General features: G+C 41.7%; 1 protein-coding gene across 2 annotated transcripts in view; it reads left to right on the forward strand.

Annotated features, from left to right (window-relative positions):
• CAPZA1 (capping actin protein of muscle Z-line subunit alpha 1) overlaps positions 1-18895 on the forward strand; it is a 33449-nt gene that overhangs the window by 6419 nt on the left and 8135 nt on the right. For both annotated transcript variants that reach the window (XM_072137613.1, XM_072137612.1), the window contains exons 2-6: positions 10823-10886; positions 13117-13168; positions 16494-16557; positions 17570-17776; positions 17876-17955. In XM_072137613.1, the coding sequence (XP_071993714.1) occupies positions 10823-10886; positions 13117-13168; positions 16494-16557; positions 17570-17776; positions 17876-17955 (467 nt within the window). The remainder of the gene's footprint in view (positions 1-10822; positions 10887-13116; positions 13169-16493; positions 16558-17569; positions 17777-17875; positions 17956-18895) is intronic.

An 18895-nucleotide genomic window follows, 5' to 3' on the forward strand; every position in this document is an offset into this window, starting at 1 on the left:
GTAACCATTCTATCTCATATATATGGGTTTTTTGGGTTATTTTAGGAATTTCCTTTGATCTTGTAATGTGGAGTCTCGACTTGCAGGGGTTAACAGGTTTATTAGGAGCTGGATTCAGTTAAGCTTTTCTTCATTGGATGAGGATTCACCACAGTTGGATCGTTTTGTTCTTTTAGGTTTGCTTTATACAATATTGGCTTTAACTGAAGTAAAGATCTGCAATAACTATAGAACAACCTTTGTTTGCTCACTATAAAGGGTAGATGAGCTACAGTGGAAAGGGGTAGCGCCATGAGGACACCATAAATGTACTGCTGCCAGTATACCACCAGTGTGTGAGGCAGGAGGAGGGGGATAAGCTGTTTCCAGATGTCTCAGGCAGTTTACCTGGGTACAGTGATATAATATAATGTGCTTCCATTTCTCTGACTCTCTTCCTGCCGCTCCTCTTCTGGCTCCTCTTTTACAACTTCTGTTTGGCTAGAAGCATTGACTGATGACTCTTTCACCCATCTGGAGGTGTAAACCTGGAGCCAGTAGGTGCAGAGGTGGAAATCACACAAGCCTCAGAGTTTTTAGCACAGGTTATATTACACTTTCAGAAGTAATGGGATTTTTAAGCTGCACATGGACAAAATGCGCAAATGTGTTCAACAAGCCGAAGTGTAGCTGCCACATTGTCCTGGAGGAAGAGCAGTTTATGCTTTTGGACTGCCATTGATGAGGCCTGGGGACCTTTTGGTAGTGGTCCAACCCAATTTGTGGAACACTGCATGCATAGGCATTTTTATACTATTTACAGCTGCTGTAGCAACGCTTGGTTTAAAGAGAACCCGTCATAGGAGAGATACAACAGCTCCAGGCAGCCATGTTATAGCAGAACATGTCAGGTACTTGTGTAGCTGATGTCTGTGTATTAGGAGGATGCAGCATGTCAGCAGATGCAGCACAGACACTAGCAATGCTTTAATATTGTACATTACACACAGACATGAGCAGGGGGAGGAGAGGGGAGGGGTAACAGGAGTGACATCACTGCTTCTTACCATGTGACCACACTCATTTACATAATAAAGAATAGATTATTTTATAATGATTAATGTATGAACTGACTAGATAAAGGCTGGGATGGATCCTTGTGAGCTGCTCCAACAGGTAGTAGTGACAGGACTAGTGACAGAGACCTGAGGACAGGTGTCCTTTATGTTTTTACTATATTCTGTAGTGCACAGTTTACATTAGATGTTTATATGATGAATGTCTTTGCATACAGTATATAATGCACTTATTTAGTTAGTTACAGAAGCTAAATACTTTAGAAAAGTGTCGATAAAAAAAAATATATATATATATTTATTATACACACAAACACAGGCTTTCTATCATATATAGCTCCCGTAGTAGCATTATATTTTTAAAACTGCATCCATGAGCATTTCCTTGGTGTATACAGTAACTTTAGCATTACTACTAATTTACTGTATTCATAGTCCTATGCCTATTAATATGCATGAAACTCATCCCTGAGCTGCAGGGACTTTCAGGACTATATCTATTAATGACCTATTTATAGCATGGGGTATAACGCCCAACTTCTCTACTGTATAACAGGTGTCACACACACAATCCCCTATTAATAACATTTCCATAGGATAGGATAGGATTGGAATTGACTGAGCACAGTACTGGGGATTGGACTCCGTTCTACATAGGGAAACATGATGCAAGAAGTCCCTGCTTTTCGGCAGAACAGCAACACGTACACTGCAGTAATGATCACAGTTCTGCACTACTGTTACACCGACAAGCAGGGACTCTTTGCATCATATTTCATGGACTTTATCAATTGGGGGAATTTATCACTCCAGGTTACTGGTGTACAACTCTGACTTTTTTGCAACATCACCTGCTCCATTTTTCACTTTAGCCTACTTATACCAGATTTATCAAGGGATTTTAAATGTGCAAGCCATATTTAAAAAAAGGTGGAAATTCACTCCAGTGCCCTCCTTGCACAGGAAGTACCTAAAAATTAGACACGGATTTCTGGGTACCATGGAAACCTACATGTGATGGAGCCAAGGCACGCCCCTGGGCAGTACTTGTGACCACGCCCTGATCCACCTCAAACATTAACACCTTATATGCCACATTTATCGGGCAGTCTAAGCCACTATGATAAATCTGGCCTGCACACTCGCACTACAATCAAGCTGAATTGTCTCTGATGAATGGCGCAGTTCTACGCTAGGCAGCACTTGATATAAAGTTATACACTGTGCAGCCAGTCGTCTGATACATCAGGAGGCTGGAGTCTCTTGATGTATTTGGCGCGCAGGAGAGGCAGGGACTCTATCTTACACTGATGCACTATAATGGCCCCCAAGAAGTCCAAGCAGTGGGAAGCATGGATCCACAAGTATAATAACAGGCACTTTCTACACTCGTGTCTGGGCACAATTGTCGATACAAGATAAACCTATCATGCTTTTGAATTCTTTGTGTGAAGAATGTAAAATGTGGAATTTATTTTTATTGGCTTCCTCATTTTTATCCTCATACCAAAGTGGTCAGGTAGAGAGGGGTTTCATTTTGATTTGAGGAGGATAACCAGACATAGCAGAGATGTTCTGGTTATCTACCAACTGAATCTGTCACCTCTCTGGGCATTGTTTTAGTAAACAAATCCCCATGAAATAACTATCTGTAAATTGTCACCACTTGTAGGGAGGATTTGTCACTGCAAAGTCTGCCCAACTGGAATGTATCAGACTGTGTATGGTTCTCTTTAAGGACTCTTCACCAATTCAGGGTAGAGGAGACCTGGCTATTCCCTTCTGCCAGAAGGATAAGATACCAGTTATGGTGGTACATGTGCATGCAACATCTACTCTTGTTACAATACAATGGGAGAAAAGCTCCATACAAATGACAAAACCCTGCTTGCCTAAAGTTACATAGCACAGCTGATTCAGTAAAGAGATGAAGCCTTCAGAATATATTTTATAAGTAACTAGGTTATAGAACTGTGGCACCAGGCTTGTGAGCCTTTAAGTAGTCTGGTCATGGCCATGCAGTGGAGTGGACTGGGCCGCATGTCACCTTGTCTGATACCTCCAGCCCTCTGGCATTCTTGCAGGGTGTGGTTTCCTTTGTCTCTTGTCACTGTGTTCTGCAAACATTCATAAAGATAGCATTGCAGGAACACTTCCGTATATATAGAAGTCAGTAATAGGAGCTTAAAAGGCATCTACCATCAGGATGAAGGACTGTATGCAAATGAGCCTGATGAGCTCCAGGCTCCACAGGTGTTAATAAAGCTGGGAGCCCCTCAGGCTAATTTGCATACAGTCTTTCATCCTGGTGGTAGATGCCCCTTAGGCCGCGGTCACACGTACTGCTAAGCGTCCGTCATAACGCGACGCTAGCGCACAGGGGGAGGTCCTCGGCCCGAACGCACATGCGTTTCCAGGGAAACGCATGCGATTGTTAAGCCGATCGCATGCGTTTCTCTGGAAACGCATGTGCGTTCGGGCCGAGGACCGTGTAACCGCGGCCTTAGGCTGGTGCCACACGTAGCACTTTGTCTGCGCTTGCAAACGCAGACAAAGTCGCGCCCACCGGGGCTGGCCTCTTTCCCGTTCGCATCGGCGTTTCTATAGAAACGCCTGCAATCGGGAACGAGCTGCCGGTGTTTTGCGTTTGCAAGCACAGACAAAGCGCTACGTGTGTCATCGCCCTTAAAGCAACCGTGTAATCAGAAATTGGCCTAATAAACCACTATCAGTATGTTCTCAAACAGCTGAGCAGCTTCTAGATGAAGTTTCTTTCATGGCCTAGTGTGGTGGCATAATCCAGAAAATCAACTGGTAAGGTGAAAAGTGGTTTTATAAAGTCAAGGTGGGGGAGAGTTTAACACTGGCTTAACACAAGCTTTTCCTGCTTAGAACGCCCCTACACTGTAATTGATGGTTCTGCGTCCACGGACATCATTAATCAGATCTCCTGAAGTCCAGTGCACGATGTTAATGACCGGAGAGGAGCTGTTCAGAGGTTGGAGAGCTTCATGTCCATGTTAAACTCTCCGACTATACAACCAGTTAACTCCTGAGTTCAAAGTAGATTTTTTTTGATGATGCCATCAAGCTGGGCCATGAAAGAAACAGGATCAAGAAGGTGTTCAGCTTGTTGACAACATACTAAACGTAAGTAATAGTTTAGTAGGCCAATTTCTGATGACAGGTTCCCTTTAAGTTAATTGAATATTTTACATTCCTACAGCATGGAGGCTTTAAAAAAAGGCTTGTTTTGTTTGTGTTATGGATATAACATACTCATTCTCTATTTAGATCTTCCTTATAGAGTGAAGAGGGACATGGTTGTGACACAACTGCTTTGGGTCTTGGTCTCACGACAATCTTTTAACCATGATTTACATTTTCAGCCTATGACAAAAGAAGATGAATGCGAATCTGCAGATCCATAAAACAGGCAATTTTGATTAGATTGTTTATCAGTTTTGTTACCTTGTGGCCTGCGCTAAACCTTTACATAACTGATAGTTCCTCACTTTTTTCAGCGTACGGCCTAAAGCATAATATGGCTCTCCCATTGCCCGAGAACAGTAGTACTGTGAAGTGGTGATGACTCCTGGCATCATAAGCCGTGTTAGGTCCCGTAAATACTGCTAAGAGAAGGTCTGTATTTCACGAACAAACCCAGCCATCTCAGGCCTTACCTTTTAGTTGGGGTTTAGAAGAAAAGCATATTAATAGAGCTTTGACTCTCGTGCCTGTGAATAATTTGCGGCATTTTGCTAAATAGCTTTTTGTGTCCTAAAACAGGCCCAGTAGTAAGGGGTTGAACAAAACCAGCCTCCTGGAAACATGTGACTCACAAAACAGTGTGATGAAACTCCCATTAACTCATTTTATTTCTCTGGATAACTAGTATTATCTGCTCTGGGGTCTCCACTATTATTATCATTGTCTGCTCTGGGGTCTCCACTGTTATTGTCTGCTCCCAGAGTAGTCACCACCTTGCTTGGGAGTCTCTCCTGGACGAGTGACCACTTCATGGTGCCAGTAATTTGTAATGTATGTAGAGGCAGAATACTGGCACCATTAGTCATGAGAAGTTGATGGGTTGGCATTTACCACTTCCTAGTATAGTGGTTCAGGAGTAGTTTGGTGAACTAGAATAGCTAATGAATTTTTCTGACTTTGAGAGATAAATTAGCTACAGGGCCGCTGTTATAGCAACAAGTCTGTGAATTTAGGATGAATCCCACCACTGTGTAGGACTCAAGCAATTGGGTTGCATTTTGGAGTTTGCATAATATCCAACTCTTACTGCAAATGCATAATAAATATGCATGAAATTTGGTTTATTGTGGAGCAAGTGCCCCTGGTTTATCATGCGTGATTTTGATGGTAAATTTCTTTTAACTCAAATTCTCTTCTATTGAGAAAGAAATATGTTGTTGTTGTTCTCCAGCAGTTTTAGAAATCAATGCGTTATGCCTGAAATGCCATGCAAGGATTCTAAGGCCACATGCACCCAGATCATATGCCCATCTGAGCATAGCCCAGGCAAGCATCGGTCATACACTGTGTGCTCCCTTCACTGTGACTGGGTGCCACAGACCTCTTTGTGGGCTGTATCACCGCAGTCGTGTGTATATTGCGAAAAACTATACATGTGTAATTATACCATTGTATCTTGTTAGTAGCAGAAAGACTGTTAAAAAATAAATTATAAACGAATGTAGCTGGACGTTTGATCACTTTGGTTCACAGTGTGGGTTCTCTTCAATCCACTGCTTCACAACTCCTCACAACATATGGTCAGGAGTGTTGGGAGGGGCTGTGCTGTGTTTAGTGAAGAGATCTCACACAAGTATAATACAGGTATTATACTGCACAGGTATAATAACAGGCACTTTCTACAATCGTGTCTGGGCACAATTGTCGATACAAGATAAACCTATCATGCTTTTGAATGCTTTTGCTCTCACACAAGTCCAGCTACAATCCTGGAATATTAATAGACTTTTTTCACAGTCCTGCTACTGACACAACACCTAAAGGTATCGTCGCACAGCTCTCCATCTCTGCTATCTAACACAACTACTGCCCCATTTCCTTTAATAAGCTGTTACAATCAACGGAGGAACCATGGCAATTAAGAAACAGAAGTTGGCCTCTTCTCTCGCCAGAGCACGATTCTGAGGTGGTTGAGATGGTATCTATCCTGGTATCTTGGTATCATTTTCTTTTTCTAGAAATCAATCTGTATGAAACAGAGGCAGGTTTCATCCACTATGTAATGTATGTGGCATTTGTTGAGGCAAATGAGGGGTTAACACTTCAGGCCTCTCAAAGGAAGTTGGTTCAGAGAAGTTCATGAAAATTGCCTGAAATGGTAAAAAAGATGAAGCAGGAAGTCTCAGCAAAATGAGAGCGTAGTGCTGGCCTCATTCACTTGTGTGCAACAATCCGAAATAGACCGGCTGTAGAGGGTTTCTGTGCAGTAGTCGCCTAATTTACTCCACAAACAAGACTTCTATATAAAACACTATCTTATCAATCACTACTGGCGATAGATATTGTACTCTCCCCTGCACAGAGCATCAATGAGTCCAGACTATTGCTCCCTATGACATAAAGCATATTACTAGACAGAAATAGGTATTAACATTTTCACAGCTGCTCACATTTCCAGAATAGAGGGAAAAACTGATTCAAACCAGCCAAATAATAATAATTCGTTATTTATATAACGCACACAGATTACGCAGCGCTGCACAAAGCATGTCAGATTGGTCCCTGTCCCCATGGGGCTCACAATCTAAACAACCTAACAGTATATTTTGGAGTGTGGGAGGAAACCGGAGGACCCGGAGGAAGCCCATGCAAACACGGAGAAAACATACAAACTCTTTGCAGATGTTGACCTGGCAGGGAATCGAACCCAGGACCCCAGCGCTGCAAGGCAGAAGCGCTACCCACTCAGCCACCGTGGCACGCTAAATGCATGCGCTTAAAAAAAAAACAGACCAAGAACACACCGTGTGACCGCACCCTTATGGGTCCAGCTACACTCTTCAATCCTATGGGAACATTTGGAAATTGTAGATCATAGTACTCAGCTAGACCGGAGTGCTGGAGATAGCTGTAAACCGCATGGCTTTGTCTTTAGGATATATTCACATTGGCAGAGTGCTACACCATTACTACATCAAAGCAAAAACACCATTAAAATCCTGCAGGTAATGTACAAAATATCTTCAAAGAATTTAAAAGGGAAAGCCCTGTACTGGCCGCCGTAAGGCGTATTTCTAAATGCTGTTACTAGAGCTCAGGTTAAAAGCCCCCATAATCTTCCACCAAACAATAGGAAAGAAAGGGTCTTCCCCATGTAAGTTACTGCTGTGCATTGGGTGCTGCATGATGGAGGCAGCTAGTTCCCGTACAGGGGCAGCAGTTACGTAACTGTTATCAGGTAATGATGGACATAAGCACACTAGCTTTTTATTCATGCCAAGTATGTAAATGCTTATTGCAAGTAACACACTGCTCAGCTGTGGAGCCCACCTCCTCCTGGCTCCCTCCATGTGGTCTTTCAGTTATGGCACATGCTTACATGAGCATATTGTGCTAAGAAAAGCATGTGCTATGGATTGAAACCATGTAGGGTAGGAGGGAATGTAGGAGAGCAGACGACTTGGGTTTCCTTGAATGCAGAGGTGTCTTTGGGATGATGCCCACACACTCTGAAGGCGTTAACTCTATTCCTTTCTGCAGCAGAATAAGACTACACACATGCAGATTTTTTCCTTTCAGTATTTACGGACCGCAAGTCACTAGTATGCAACCATTTGTGATTTGTATCCACAGAAAGTACATCACTGATGCTCTGCAAACCCTTGCCAGGCTGTGCCATCCCGCCTGCAGGTCTCCCTGGGAACATCCACAATTACGGCTCACATATGGCTCCCAACTTGTGTGTGCCATATACAAACCTCATTTTATACATTTTCATAGACTTCTATGGGATTGATCAGGTCCAGATGTGGAAAAGAAGAGGACATGCTCTATATTTTGCGGAGGGAGATACAGAACTCATTTAGAGAACCATATTTACATCATAGTCTAGGGGGCCGTGTTCCAGGTTCCGTTTTTGCACCTAGCACATGGTCCAAACTTGTGGACGTGTGCATGAGGCCTTAGTTACAGCCAGTATATTAATCTTCAGATGGCATTCCTTGTACAGTTTGTGTGCATTGGGCTTTGTACTATGCTTTCCATATGCCACAGTATTATACAGTGATATGGTTGGGCAGCACAGTGGCTCGGTGATTATCAATAAAGCCTTGCAGTGCTAGGGTCCTGGGTTCAAGTCCCATCCAGGTTGACCTCTGCAAAGAGTTCTTTCAGTGTTTGGGTGGGTTTCCTCCGGGTCCAAAAACATACTGGTTGGTTGATTAGATTGTGAGCCAAATGGGGCCAGGGACCGTTTTGGCAAGCTTTGTGTAGCGCTTCTCTAGCAGGGAGAGTCCGTAACATGTCATGCTTTTGGTAGTTCCGTAGGATCCAGGGGCAGCATTGTACACACCAAAATTTTGGACTCCAACCCTGCGCGCATGAGTACAGTAACGTTTTTACTTGTCTTTTACAAAAACAGATGAACTTTTTTTCAATTGCACTGAACAGTGTGATCAAAGCTCTAAACAGAGTTTGTTGCTCAGGGACTGGAAATCTAAGAACATTCGAAGAGTTTAAAGGAAAGCAACCATAAAAATCGAACATAATAAGCCAGAGACTCTTACTCATAGATCTAGGCACCGTGACTCTGGTAATCTTCTATTTGTTATCCATAATCTCCTTCCTTCTAAAATCTACTTTTAAAATTATGCCCCATTGTGTTATAATCACTCTATGCAGAGTGCCCTATGCTGCAGATAGAGTACATCAGGCAGAGGGAGGGGGAAAGTGCTGAGGGAGCAGAGGGGGAAATAATCTAACAGTCTGTGAAGCGAGAACACTGAATGGCTCTTGTAACACCCCCAGGAGCCCTTCAGACTCATCATAATTTTAAAAGTTAAGTTTAGATAGAAGCAAGCCATGTATAACAATTATAAGGAGATTACCACAGTCATGTTGCCTGAATCTATAAGTAAGTGTCCCTGGTTTATCATGCTTGATTTTGATGGTGGATTTCTTTAAGTTGTTGTTTTTTTTAAATACCTTTTATTATAATTCTAGATTAAAAGGAACCTGTCACCACATTTTTACAGATACAGCTAGTGACAGGCTCCCATAGAGCCCTATTAACTAAATTACTAAAAATTGTTTCCATTACAATTAATCAACTTTATCTTATATTATCTGGCATCAGTGGGGATGTGTCCTGCAGGGTCAGCCCCTCCCATCGTAACCTACCCATGTTGCATGCCTCTCTTCAGCATTTCATGTGACTTGGGTTATGTCATCAATGGTCATTTACCCAGTTACATGTATGTATCTGATCACATGGCAGTATCATTGCGTGATCTCAGCAGCCTCCATGGACTTCTATTCCTCCCCATCCTTCATGGAGGCTTCTGTTATTCCATGTGAATAGATACATATATATAGTAGGCTGCAATTGTAACAGGACCATGGATTACATCACCCTGATCAAAGTTCCACACTGCAGCATGTTCTGTAGCAGTGGGACCTGTCAATCAAGAAGAAGAAGGCAGGGCAACACAATTACCACTTTGTTGGACTAAGTGTGATGCACTCACCTCAGGTGAGTTACATACAAGTTTACAAACTGATCTTTCGCGCTACATCCATGGAAAGGAACCATTTGGTGCTAAGGCCAATGCTTTATAGTTTTTAATAAAGTATTTATTTTGGGTGGGTTAATTTGCATGACAGGTTTTCTTTAATGTCATTGTATTTCATTATTATGAGTTACTTCACCAAGAAGATTGTGTTCTTCAAATGGATTGAAGGACCAAAATAAAATAAAAAAAAACAAATATAATAGCAAATAAATAGACTAAGCGTTAGTGTGGGCTGGTTACTTAGCAACTCTGGCTAGAACAATGTAATTGCTATTCCTTCTTACTGTGCATAGAGCTATTTGTATCCATATAAGCTGCTGCAAGGGACTGAATGGAAAGTCATCTGTATGTTGCTTCTAAACATGTGGAATCATATGGGCTTATTCACATGGCCGTCTGCGGCCGCATGTATGTCCCCATAGACAGCAATAGCGGCGCGGCGCAGATACGGTGTCACGTGTGGCACCAATCCGGCCCGCACACCGCAAAAAGATAGCCTGCTGTATCTTTTGGTGTGTGTGCGGCCGTGCGCCACTATTCTCTATGGATAGAGGAGAGGTCACCTCCTCTCCAGCACACGGCAGTATGCCCGCACGGTGGGCATACCGCGTGTGAATGGACCCTATGTCTGTGTATAACTAGGAGAGATCAGACTAATTATTTTGATCTCTATGAAATTGCTATGGGGTCAGCGTCTCGCGCAGTGCGTTAAGGGACCGCATGAATACCCTGGATCTGCGAAAATGAAATCCAATGAAAATGGAGGATTTCTAGTGGTCTGTGTCAATGAGAAAAAAACTGTATTTCATATAGAAATGTTATATATTTTGGGGGGGGGGAGCAAATTTTTGTAGCTTGGAAATTGCCATTACCGTGATATCTACAGACAGCTGTCACTGTACTTGTTTAATATTTCATCCTGTCGTCTTTGGCGCTCTTGGCCTCATATCAGATGTTTCAGCTTCTAATTCTTGTGTGTATCCGCAGGTGCGTATTGCTGCAAAATTCATCACTCACGCACCCCCAGGGGAATTCAATGAGGTCTTTAACGGTAAGTGAGAAAACACATGGGTCATGCTCTGTTTGGCACTACACTTTCTCTCAGGTTGGAGGCTAATGTTTTATTCATGATATATTACCAGTGCATAACCTCCTGAAGCCTCGCATGACCTGATAAGACACACTTGAGGCATCCAAAGGTGTGATTTTACTAGTGAAGGAAATGGACGGTAGTGTGCCAAAATAAATGTATAACTCTAAAACATGCAAACAGGTTTTCCATTTTGGGGACTGTCACTGAAGTCATGCTCATTGTACCTGTGACTCCATGACCTCAAATGTGACTGCTGAGGCCAGCCACTGGCCACAACTGTAGGCATATGTGATAAAATCAAATACAAAAGCATCAAATTACAAATAGTTGGTCAGTGTGATACCATATCTGAAAACGCGTTGTCCACTGTGATTTTGAATTAAATGTGGAATACTGAGCAGCGCGGTTCCAGCCTGTTTTTTCCTTCTATAAAGGCAGGAGAAAGGCAGATAGGGTGAAGAGGTATATTACCAATAAACTGCAATACTATTATATGAGTGATCCGACCCTTAGGACTCAAGAACCTGAAATAGCTTTAAAATAGTGAAGCCAATTTTACTAGAATAAACATAATACATGCTAATCATGCAGAGGATTCCCATGTTTCAAAATGCCTGATCCATCATAATATAAAACAATTATCTTGTGTGGTGAAAAACGCCCACATGTCTATTTGGCTCCAGGCAACAACGATCGCAGGTGTTGGCATAATGCAGAAAACACCCTTAATGTATGGGGCGGGCTCACCTCCTGAGACTTCTCCATACTCCCTTAACTACGCCAGTACAGAATAGTACATCATGGGTTGTTACACAGGTCCAGTGTGCCAAGGGATACATTTTTCAGTCATTCATAACATATGTGAGAGTTAAACAATTTTTACTGGCATATTAATAAAATCCCTTTGAGGGGTTTGGCATATATGCTCTTATACCAAGTGCAATTCAATGAAAGCAATACACCTGCCTTTTGAGTCCTTTTTTTCCCATTTAGACACTGTCATAGGTGTGGGTTCTGTCCCAAATTGATCAAAAGCCACACTCCTCTTGATCATTGTGGTGCACCGTACAAACTAACCCACAAATATGACAACAATTCAATGCTTTCTATGCCCTGTAAGATAATTTGAGGGTGGCAAGGAAGCTGCACGAAAAAGTGTTGGGGTGATGGCACACATGGCGTTTTGAAAGCGTTTTTGTACCGTTTTTAAGCAGTCCGTCAAAAACCGCATGCGTTAAAAAAAGGCATTTTTGACCAGTTTCAATTAAGATAATTTCTATAAAGATTATCAAACCTGTAAAAAAACGCATCCGTTTTCAAAAATGCATGCAGTTTTTAACGGACTGCTTAAAAACGGGCCAAAACCGCTGCGTGTGCCATCACCCTTACATGTGCGAAAACATCACAACCTGCCAAAATAGCTCCGCAGAATTCTAGTACTCATCTATCAATAATTCCCCCTATGTGTTTCCTTTACTTGTACACTCAAACTCATCTGGTGCAGGCTTCACACAATCCACTTTATACTGGATTACATTGGGCAAGGAACTTCTGCACCCAGAAAATGTCATGCTTCTCAGGTGATGGGCGCCTACTGGTTCGGGCTTCTAGCAGGTGATTTGTTATTACAGATATCCTTTGCCTTCTCATCACTATCTGATAATCTAGGGCAGTGATGGCGAACCTATGGCACTGGTGCCAGAGGTGGCACTCAGAGCCCTTTCTGTGGGCACCCAGGCCATCACCAGAGATGACTCCAGGTATCTTCCTGCAGTCCCAGGCAGCCCAGGACTTGCTGTGCAGAGGTATTTTAAAGTGACAGCTGTACCTGGGACTATTTTCTGCTTTATTGGTGTCCCCAGGGTGCTTGTATCAATGAAAACTGTGACAGAGAAGGGAGTATAAATCACAAATTAAATTTTTGTGTTGGCACTTTGCGATAAATAAGCGGGTCTTTGTTGTAGTTTGGGCACTCGGTCTCTAAAAGGTTTGCCATCACTGTGCTAGGGGATTCCAGAACACCAAACTCTTATCTGCCCATTTCATATTTGTTATTGAAACATTGCATGGTAAATATGAACATAACTTTTAGGGATAATATTATCCTTAATGGATTGTGTGTGAAGTAAAAAGTAACATAAGTATATTTGTAATGTGGTCTGTAACCTCTGTTCTTTTTTCATTTTAGATGTCCGGTTACTCCTCAACAATGACAATCTGCTCAGGGAGGGAGCGGCACAGTAAGTCTTCATAATCTTAATGTCTACGAGGCAGAACTGAGTAAATCTCAGTTTGCGGGTATTATTTTCTCTAGTAAATCCACTATTCAACCAACAACTCCTGAACTTCTGATTACTGACTGTGGTTATACCTTTTCCTCATGTAGAAGCATAGTATACATTGTCATACCCCATTATTTGGTCTTTTTACATTCCAAAGGCTTATAGCGATGCATCCACAGGACTTAAAGGGAACCTGTCAGGTAAACTTAATCCACACTAGCTAAACATATATTTGAAAACTACTGTTATACAGCAGTACAACTATCCCTATTTTGTTCCTCCCCAGGCCTGTAAAGCTCCACAGTCTGTCAGTAAACTTGACTCAACATTTATGCAAATTAACCCTTGAGAGCCAAATCATATTCTTTCCTGAGTCTGGTATATTCATGTTTTTCCAGCTTAACCACGCCTCCAGCTTCCTGATGGACAAGGGCGTGCTTTCTCTTCTGCCAAATCACTTTGTGACTCAGCCCAGTTGCCTTATTTTTGCTCTGAGGAATGAGAGACATTGGGTGTGTGTGTGACTCGCTAGCGATAGATCCTGAAGGAGGGGGGAATAAGTGAGCTGATTTCTCTTTACCCACACAGTCAACGTCTCTCTCATTCCTAAGGGAAGGGGGAATGAGGTCGCAAAGTGACTCAACTGAAGAGAAAGCCTGTCCTTTGGCTGAGCTGGAAGAACACCAATATGAATTGGTGGCAAGTCAACTTTACAAACTGACTGGAGCTTTGCAGGCATGGGGAGCAGCAATATGGGGATAGTTGTACTGCTGTGTTATAGCTGTCAGAGATTGCATTAACTCTTCTACAAGCGTCTATGACTCTTGTAAAGTCATAGACTTCTGAATAAGGCCCCAGACGGTTAAATCCACATGACTTTTCTCCCCTCTTTGTCTGAGCCATGGAGCCAGCCGTGTATTGTAGCAGTGACTGTGCACAGCACACGCTATGCAGAGGCCAGGACTCCCTGTCCCCATAGACTTCCTTCTCCTAGCAGCGAGGGCTGATTATGGCAGTGAAGCAGAGGGTGCTCTGGAGGGGTCACACACTGCTGCCTCCATGCAGAGCACAGCCACGTCACGTGTGCAACCTGTTCTGCGGCTGCTGGACAGACACTCGTAACAGGTAATCTGTGTCTGCTCCTCCGTGACTTGAAGTGGTAGCAGCTATTTATTTTCACCCATCAGCGTGTCCCACTCTCTACAACCCTCCCTCCTCCCTGTGCTTCTTGATGTGGCGTCTGTCCTTTTGCTCTTTACATGCCTGCATTGCTTTAACATCTATGGGCTGGTATCGAAATGTTAACCCTTTGGTGTAACCCCCCTCTCCAAGTAAGTTAATGAGCCACATTTATAAAGCTGTGTGCAGAATGGTTGCACATGTATTTGTGAAGTGTTTGCATAGTATTGTGTCACAACTGAAATGTGGCGCACATCTGTTAAATTGAGTGCACCATAAAAAACCCTCAGTTTAAGCACTTTGGGCGCCTGCAGCATGTGCCAGATTTGGTCTTCATGAGTCGGGAGCACTTTGCATGATAACTATTAGTAAATGTGGGCCTATGTGAGTAGCAGGGTTTAATTTGCTGAATGGAGCGTAAGGTTCCATTTACACACAGCTAGAGATGAGAGAGTATACTCGTCCGAGTATACTGCTCGGTCGAGTATTAGCATACTCGGACCGGCTCGTTGCTCGGACGAGTATCTCGCTGGCTCGAGATCGAGCATTAAATTAATAAAAGACAGTGAAGAACAGTGTTTACAGTGAAGAATAACACATTACAGATGCTTACAGATGTTTTACTTGTAAGAACACATTGAAATAACACTATTCTTCACTTTGCAGGTGTTCGCGCGTGTCTCCCGCTAGGTTCGGAGATGTTCGGAACATCTGGAATGTGAAGAATAGTGTTATTTCAATGTGTTCTGCACTTAAATGGTCCTGTATTCACTGTTTTATTCTATTCTTCACTTTGCAGATGTGCGCGCACATCTCCAAACTTATCGGAAGATACGCGCAAACACCTGCAATGTGAAGAATAGTGTTATTTCAATGTGTTCTTACAAGGAAAACATCTGCAATGTGTTCTTCTTTAGTGTTCTTTTAATGTTTTCTTTCAATGAAAAAATGCTCGGGTCTCCCATTGACTTTAATGGGGTTCGTTATTCGATACGAGCACTCGAGCATCGGGAAAAGTTTGTATAACGAGCACCCGAGCATTTTAGTGCTCGCTCATCTCTTCACACAGCATCTAAATTGCGTTTTGAAGTGCAATTTAGAGGTTGAGGGGCAGGGCTTGGCCCCCTTTACGATCAGCAACACCCCTCACCAGTTTTGCTTCTAATGCCATAACAAAAGCAGCTGTGTTTTTTGCCAATTCTATCACATGTATTTCCCAATATATGGCACAGAATATTATATGGTGCCATTAGGAAGTTCAATTTGTCCTGTGGTGAACAAGCCCTCATACAGAACTATACACAATCAAATTTGGCTGTAATCTGCTCACAGGGCTTTTATCAGGATCAGGCTGTCACTGACACCCCAATCCTATACTGTGACAAGGCACCAATATTATCGATCCCATCACAGCAGCCTATACTGAGCGCCGAGTGTGCAGGGGGCATCCTGGCATTATATGGATTCCTGGAGCAGTGAGGGTTAATAGACTTGCAGAAAAGATGCAATGTGCATCCTCCCTGCATGTCTCTGTGTATAGATCACTAATAACAGTGATCTTATGGGATGTTTCCATAACATCTCTGTCATATGTGATCTATATAAGAACAATAGGGGGAACATATATAATGTGCTCCCTGCCAAATGGTGCCTCAGTTTAAAAATTGTTTTTAACAAACAAAACAAAAATAAATAAAAGCCCTGCAAGTCTATACAAGACAGCAACCATTATTAGATTGATCTGGGGGACTTTGGGGTCAGCCATAGTCTGTTAATTTATGAAGCAAGTTTAAGCAAGTGGTAAGAAGTATTATTACCCTTCTGGAAAAAATGTTAGTGCGACCCCTGATGGCAGTATTAAAAAATCTGTTTAATTAGTTTGTTTAGCTGATGGTTACCCTTTAATGTAGGGCTTGATGATTTAAGCTAAAATTAAAATCTCTATTGTTTCCAACAAAAACATGGTGCTTTGTTTTAATATTCATTTTATATGTTTTGTATGTTTAATATTAAGGTTTTTAATGACCTCCTTATTTACAGACGAATTCCTAGAAGTAAAACTTATATTTATTTAAATTTCACCCCTTTTTTTTTTTCTTCACAGTGCGTTTGCCCAGTATAACATGGACCAGTTTACACCTGTCAAGATTGAAGGTTACGATGACCTGGTGAGGCAATGTCATTTTCAGATCCATCACAAATATAATTTTAACCATATTTTGCTTTACACCAACTATTCTCTAAAATATCTTTTTTTTCTTATGCAGACATTAACCCTTAAAGACACAGCCTTTTTTAATTTTTGCACTTCCATTTTTCACTCCCCACTTTCAAAAATTCGTAACTTTATTTTTCCGTTGTATGAGGACTTGTTTTCTGCATAACAAAGTGTAATTCCTAGTGAAAAACAAAATTCTCAATTAATCTGAGGCAAATATCTTTCTCATATTTCAGTGTACAGTCATTTTTTTTTATATTTTTTTTTTTTTGTTTTGTTTTTTTTTTGTAGAATGAGTTGACTTTTTCTTTGAGGTGTCTTGACCCCTTGATCACTTTTTATTAAAATGTTTTGCAAAGTAGCAAAAATGTTTTTCGGACATTTAGGCGCTCTTTTCAACACCAGGAATAACAGTTTTTATAGATGGGCATTTTTGGATGGACAATGCCTAACATAAGGGAACGGGGGTGATTTGACAGACTCCCAGCTGTCGCTGCAACGGATCGGCACCCTAATCCGGCCCAATATGGCAACATTCAGGGTGTTTGAAGAGCACTCAGCCGTAAGCCCTCTTCATACACCCGCTGCTACACTATGACGTTTGGGAACCTCGTGGTGTGGCAAGAGGTTTTAAAGGGGATCAGTCTTCTTGTTGTTCCCCTCTACTCGCCTGAAGGGGTTGAGCTGTCATCCCACACACCCTAAGCAGCCATGTTTTCCCGTTCCTGCGCTAATCATTTCAAAATCTTAGTAAGGGTTCAGTTCTGTGACTGTTAGTACTTTCTTGTCTTTCAGTCTCTAGTGTTGCCTTTTTTATTTGAAATCATTACTCTAAGACGTGCAGCTATTTCTAGGTGAATTATACAATATTGAAAGCTTTCTAATAGGCTAAGCACTTTAATTCTTTATTAACATGGTCCTTCATGATGACTTTCTTTTTGTGTGTTTTATTCCATTTGCAGGTCCTAATAACAGAACATGGAGATCTGGGTAACGGCAGGTTCTTGGATCCTCGGAACAGGATTTCTTTTAAATTTGACCACCTGAGAAAAGAAGCAAGTGATCCTCATTCTGATGAGACAGACACCGTTCTAAAGTCCTGGAGAGATGCCTGTGATAATGCTTTACGCGCATATGTGAAAGATCACTATCCAAATGGCGTCTGTACTGTTAAGTATCTGTTTTTGTTTTTGAGCAGCATTTTTGTATCCAGTTGTAATAATACTAAATACTCGAACTCCATCCACTGATTGTTCTGTTTTCTGCAGGTCTATGCAAAGACCATAGATGGACAGCAGACTATTATAGCCTGTATTGAAAGCCACCAATTTCAGCCGAAAAACTTTTGGTATGTCTATGTATATTTGTTGTTACTTCAGTTATAAAAGAAAAAAAAAAATCTGTCAAACACAAGTAGTGTCCAAAATAGCCTGTTTACTCTTTTAGCGTGGCTGATTTGGCTAGGATGGGGAAACGTGACTGTGAGCTCATTGGGTTTTTTTCACACATTATGTATTACCAACTAAATGGTGGAAGTCTGAAAACGTCAAACTTGCAGGTTAAAGGGGTTATCTTTTTTGTAATGAAAAGTTATATAGTTTTCCCATATACTTTCTGTATCGATTCCTCACAGTCTTCTGTGTTTACTTGCAGTAGGTAGAAATCCCTTCATGGTCTTTTAATCGACACGCAGGTGCACGAGCCGTAAGCTGCACAGAGAATTATTGACTTGAGTGTTCATCACAAGACCATGGGCAGATTTCTATTTAATTTTTTAATACAAAATAAAAGTCCCTTAAATGCCCCATATAGTATAAAACTCCCAAACACAATAAAACATAAAAATAAAAACAAAGCAAAAATATCCCAATATGTGGGATATTGTTACCCAGTTTCTCCTGAATGCAGCAAACTATGGGGTGCATTTACTTTTTTAACCCCTTCTAAAAATAAAAATTTAGTGGCCAAAGCAAGGTTTTTTTTGGAAAGAGATTTTCACTTTCACGAGCCAAAGTAAATACTTTCTATAAAACATCTGCGGTGGTAAAAAGCTCAGTATAAACCCTGATAAATTCTCTGTAGTGTAGTTTCCAAAATAGGATAATTTATCCCCTTATAAATGATCCTATTTTGTTCACTGTTCGGCATCTGAAAACAAAGTCATCAAAATATAAAAGCTCGATGGCTCCTTCCACTCTTTGCTCTGCTGTGCGCCCCGAAAGTAGTTTACATTGGCATATTGCTCAACTGCACAACAAATTCTGATATGTGTTTTCTCATTTTATCCT

This window comes from Engystomops pustulosus, chromosome 2 (assembly GCF_040894005.1).
Source record: "Engystomops pustulosus chromosome 2, aEngPut4.maternal, whole genome shotgun sequence".
Taxonomy (NCBI): domain Eukaryota; kingdom Metazoa; phylum Chordata; class Amphibia; order Anura; family Leptodactylidae; genus Engystomops; species Engystomops pustulosus.